At 41.8% G+C, this 4,708-nt stretch overlaps 1 protein-coding gene across 1 annotated transcript in view; it reads left to right on the top strand.

The window, feature by feature from the left end:
* The first annotated feature begins 312 nt into the window (after nt 1-312).
* Nucleotides 313-4,708, top strand: part of chadlb (chondroadherin-like b) — a 9,571-nt gene continuing 5,175 nt past the window's right edge. The window contains exons 1-5 of the mRNA XM_032501651.1: nt 313-398; nt 2,839-3,006; nt 3,091-3,285; nt 3,764-3,919; nt 4,295-4,440. Of these exons, the coding sequence (XP_032357542.1) occupies nt 2,839-3,006; nt 3,091-3,285; nt 3,764-3,919; nt 4,295-4,440 (665 nt within the window). The 5' untranslated portion in view covers nt 313-398. The remainder of the gene's footprint in view (nt 399-2,838; nt 3,007-3,090; nt 3,286-3,763; nt 3,920-4,294; nt 4,441-4,708) is intronic.

Raw genomic sequence — 4,708 nt, 5'->3', positions numbered from 1 at the left:
AGGGATATAGGCTAATAATGGAATACACTTTTATGGCATTTAGATACTCTTCTGTATAACAGACCATGTGGACGGCATTTTTGTCAGGAAAGTGACTTTTTTTTTTTAAGAAGAATAATAGAATAACTGGGATGAATCTTCCAACTTCAGTGGAGATTGAACAGGCATGACAGTGAGGGGAATTAGATTAATATCTTTACTTTGAAGCGAACTGTTCCTTTAACAGAGAGCGGTGTGCAGACTCCAGAGGTGGGAGGTGGAGGTGTGTTTGTGTCAGTGAATGAAGGGATAAACGGAGTTTGCTTTGGAGGGGGGACATCCGAGGGAAGAGCAGCAGAGGGAGCAGAGACCGTGAGAGTCTGCGGCCAGGAAGAGACCAGCAGCTGGACGACAGCACGGTGAGTTTAAAAAAATAAAAAAGTCTACACTAGGCATACTTACTGTAAATTTGTCAAATGATTGGAATTTAAACATTTATGGTAATAGGATGGTGACAGATAAACACTTTGACACAGAACTTTAGAATTTAAGTTTAATACCAAAACTGATTATCAAATCACGCAGAGAAGCTGTGTTTTATTTTGGGCATTTTAGCTTCAAAAGAAAGAAAATTAAGTCTCATTTTCTCATTAAGTGCGCGAATTGAAAAAAGTACAAGGCTGGTATTTTCATGATTAGATAACGTCGCAGGGTTTTTGTCATTCCCAAAACGTAATTAAACCAACATCCCTGTTTACGCACATAACAGTATTTACATAAAGTTGAAAATAGGAAAAAATGTTGCAAGGTCATTTTTGGTAAAAAGCATTCAGAGCTGATGGAGTAGTTTTCTCACCGTTCCTGGGCAGGGCCGACGTTTTTTCAAGGGAAGCGCGTTTTGGCACAATACCGGTTGGGAAGGACACTGTGCGTCTTTGTGCTCGGCCGGCGCGGCAGCTCCTCTGCGGTCTGGACTGTTGATCCCCGGGGGGACGCGGACAAAATTCCTCCGTCTCTAGTTTCTTGGCCCCTCTCTGCTCAGGGGTCTAGGAACACAACGTGGTATGCTGCTAAAATATAATATAGCACACTGTATAGTCAGGTTAAATTCCAATAAAAAAAGTTACATTTAACCATTTTCTATGCTCTAATTTATTCAGTCCTGGGTCTCCATCAGGTCCATCTATGATACGATTTGACAGAAAGGTTTAAGCATGGCACATTTTCACGTGCCAACATTTTGAGACTCCAAATTTCAGAGTGTGGAGCTGTGAAGCTTTTCATGTCCATTCCTGCGGATCAAGATTGATCCGACATGGGAATGTGGTTTTAAGGCATTCCAGTGAAGACTGGGGCAGCCCAATCTGAGCAAAATAACACTAATCTCCCAAAGTACATGATGGAAATATTGTTTGACAAAGTGAGCTTTTGTAAGGAAATCTAAAACAATGTGACACACACAGCATTCTCTCTAGGCTGGGATACATGTTTGGGTATCCTTTGGGTGCCCCTAATTGTTTCTGAGCTTGGCATCCTCTGTTTTATGATTTTACCTGCACGGGTACACATTCTTCCTGCTGTTACTACTACTATAGGCAGGTGGTAGAAGTACGCTAAAAGCCTTTACTTAAGTAAAGACACTCAGAAAACAAGGTCCCGCGTTCAAGATTTAAAATTAAAGTGTAGAAGTATTATCAGCTAAATGTAGCCTACTTAATGTAACAGTAGTAAAACTACTCATGCTGCAGAAGAAAGTCCCTCTGTAACTGATGTTATATAGGGCATTATTAGATTATAAATAATGTTGCATTAATGTGTGTGATGTGGTCGGGCCCCCTTCAAAGAATCACAAGAAATATCTGATGGGCTGTGAGATGATGCATGGGAACAAGAAAAAAAAACAAAGCTCTGCTTCAAATCTGTATCCATTTTTTATGTGTGAAATTTGCAATCATTTCATCTCTTTGGGCCTTGGACAGTTACTCAGACAACAGATTTAAATTGGACATTTATGGTGAGGGGAAATGTCTCTTTGATGAACAACTTATTGATATCTGAAACTTGATAAGGAGCAGCAACCAGACACTGTTTTTTTTTTTTTAAAGGGTTCACAAGCCAACAAGGTTAAAAAAACAGCTGATTGTTAGGGAAATTATACAAGGACATTTAATGCTGAAACAGGTCATATCAAACCCACTACACAGGGTCAACCACTGTACACAGTTCAGCAGTGTGAATAATGAATGATGTTGTTCAGTGTTTCCTCTGTAGACACTGCCATGGCCAAGTAAGCGAACGGTGAGTGAGTCAATGAATGAATGAATGAATGATCGATCATGTATTAGGGTACCTCACATCTAAAGAAATCTAAGTTTCCCTTCGGGGATCAATAAAGTATTTGTCATTCTGATTAAACTGCAGCCAGTTGCTGGCAGCCCTTTAGGTGTTAATGGCAAAATCTACACTTTTTATTTACTGTGCCACTGGTCAAGAGGAGCCTCAGTAAAGACTTTTAAACCCTCTGAACACCCACTGAACCACGAGTATTCTGGCTGATGCGACTTTGCTCAGGTTGAAAGTGGGCCGGAGTTCAGATGGGAATCTTTTTTTAGGCCACAAATATTTCCTAACAATAAGAATGATAAAGGTGTCATTTGTCCTGCCCTAACAGAAGCAACACAGCTCACTAGAGACTCAGGAAGATATCTATCAATCAGTCTGTGCACACCCACACAGTCCTGGGAAGAGGTCTGATCAGCCAGATTAACAGACCTGTGTGGGTGTCAAGAGCCATTCAACCTGAATTCCTATTACATACAATAGTGTGAATGAAGTAAAAGCTGCTATTCCCCGTTTCAGATGTTCTCCCAGCTCTGTCCTGACACCCTCTGGGCCCTGCTGCTCAGCCTCCTCTGCATCCATGCAGCATACACAGCAAAATGTCCACAGCAGTGCGTCTGTGACCAGATCCAGCTCACTGTGACCTGTGTCAACAAGAACCTGACTCAAGTTCCTCCTATTGACGAGGTCTCTTTTGCACACACACACACGCCAACATTTCTAGGGTATATTTAGTTTCCATCTGATCCGTCTAATCTCTTTTCTTTACAGATCACAGTGAAATTAGATCTAAGAGGCAACGACATCCAGGAACTTCCCACTGGGGCTTTCAGACACACTCCCTACCTGACTCACCTGTCGCTGCAGCGCTGTAACATCCGCAGGGTGAAGGAGGGGGCTTTCCGCGGCCTCGGCCGCCTGGTCTTCCTCAACCTGGCCAACAACAACATAGACGTGCTCTACCAGGTCGTCACACACACGCTTCAAATCAAGTTCTCACAGCATTACCACTTTGTGTTTGTATTTTAAAAGGTCCCATATTGTAAAAGTTGAGTTTTCTATGTCTTTGTTCATTATGAAGCAAGTCAAGGTGCAATATTAATACTGGGGAAGTTGTAATCGCTCAATCCACAGAAAAATACACACAGCCGGTACTCAGTGCCTTAAAACAAGCCGTCAGTACTTCTATACGGTTGTGATGTCACAACTATACTAATAGTTGTATATATGTACTGTGTAATGTTCTTTTTTAACATTAAATCATTTAAACATGCTTTAGTAGAAACTCAAATTACAAGTATGAACCTAAAAAATAGGCGTAATATGGGACCTTTAACTCTGCATCGTTCCTCCTTGTTAAATAAAATCTACTCCCCACCACCAAACATATTTTCAGTGCAGCACAGGAAAACCTTTTGTCTCTCTTTGTGTTTTGCGAGTCCAGGAGTCATTTGACGGCCTGTCCTCGCTGAAGCAGCTCATGATCGACCGTAATCGCGTGGAAGAGATCCAGCCGGGAGCATTCTCTCAGCTCGGCTTCCTCAACCTGCTCTCCCTTACACACAACCAACTGGTCTACATCCCTAACATGGCCTTCCAGGTAGCAAAACATCTCAAACTGAAAAGGTGGCTTAAAGAAATGCAAAATGTCTTCCGTTTTTGGAACATTAATTCAAAATCCAATTCAACTCAATCACTTTTATAGGGTAAATCCATTACAGACATTTATCCCAGGACACTTTTTGGAGTAATTCTAGACCAGATTGTATAATTTACTAAGACCAAAAAATTCCCCCGAGTGTAAGCATTTGGTGTGAGGAAAAACCGTCCTTTTAAAAAAAGACATAACCTGGGTCTGGATCCGCCATGACTGGTCATCTCTTCAAAGAGAGAAAGATATGACCAGTCACAACTGATCTAACTACAATACAGAAATATTACTCATAATAAAAAAGCCAACCTATCCTCCTTCCAGGGCTTGCAGAACATCAAATGGCTTCGTCTTAGTCACAACTCTCTAAACTACCTGGACACCGAGGCCTTCGCCAGTCTGTACACGCTCACCCGTCTCAGTCTGGACCACAACGAGCTGCAGTTCTTCCCCACTGAGACCATGACCAGGTACAGGACCACTATCTGGGTTACAGTGGCACAGAGCTACGCAGAACGCTCATGTGGTCAGTAAATGGTTACACTTTAGCTGAAGGTATCTACATAAGAGTGACATGACACTGTCATGAACACATGAACCCTAACCATAACATGTCATGACAAAAACCGAATGACACTTACTAAAAGAAGCGTTATGTGTAAAGCAAAAAAGCAGCTAGTCACTGCAACATTTTTATCTGTCTTTGATTATGGTGATATGGTGTATGGGACCGCCTCA

The sequence above is a fragment of the Etheostoma spectabile genome, chromosome 21 (assembly GCF_008692095.1).
Source record: "Etheostoma spectabile isolate EspeVRDwgs_2016 chromosome 21, UIUC_Espe_1.0, whole genome shotgun sequence".
NCBI classification, from domain to species: Eukaryota; Metazoa; Chordata; class Actinopteri; order Perciformes; family Percidae; genus Etheostoma; species Etheostoma spectabile.
Note: the sequence above shows the minus strand (reverse complement) of the source record. Positions and strands in the feature narration are given on the sequence as shown.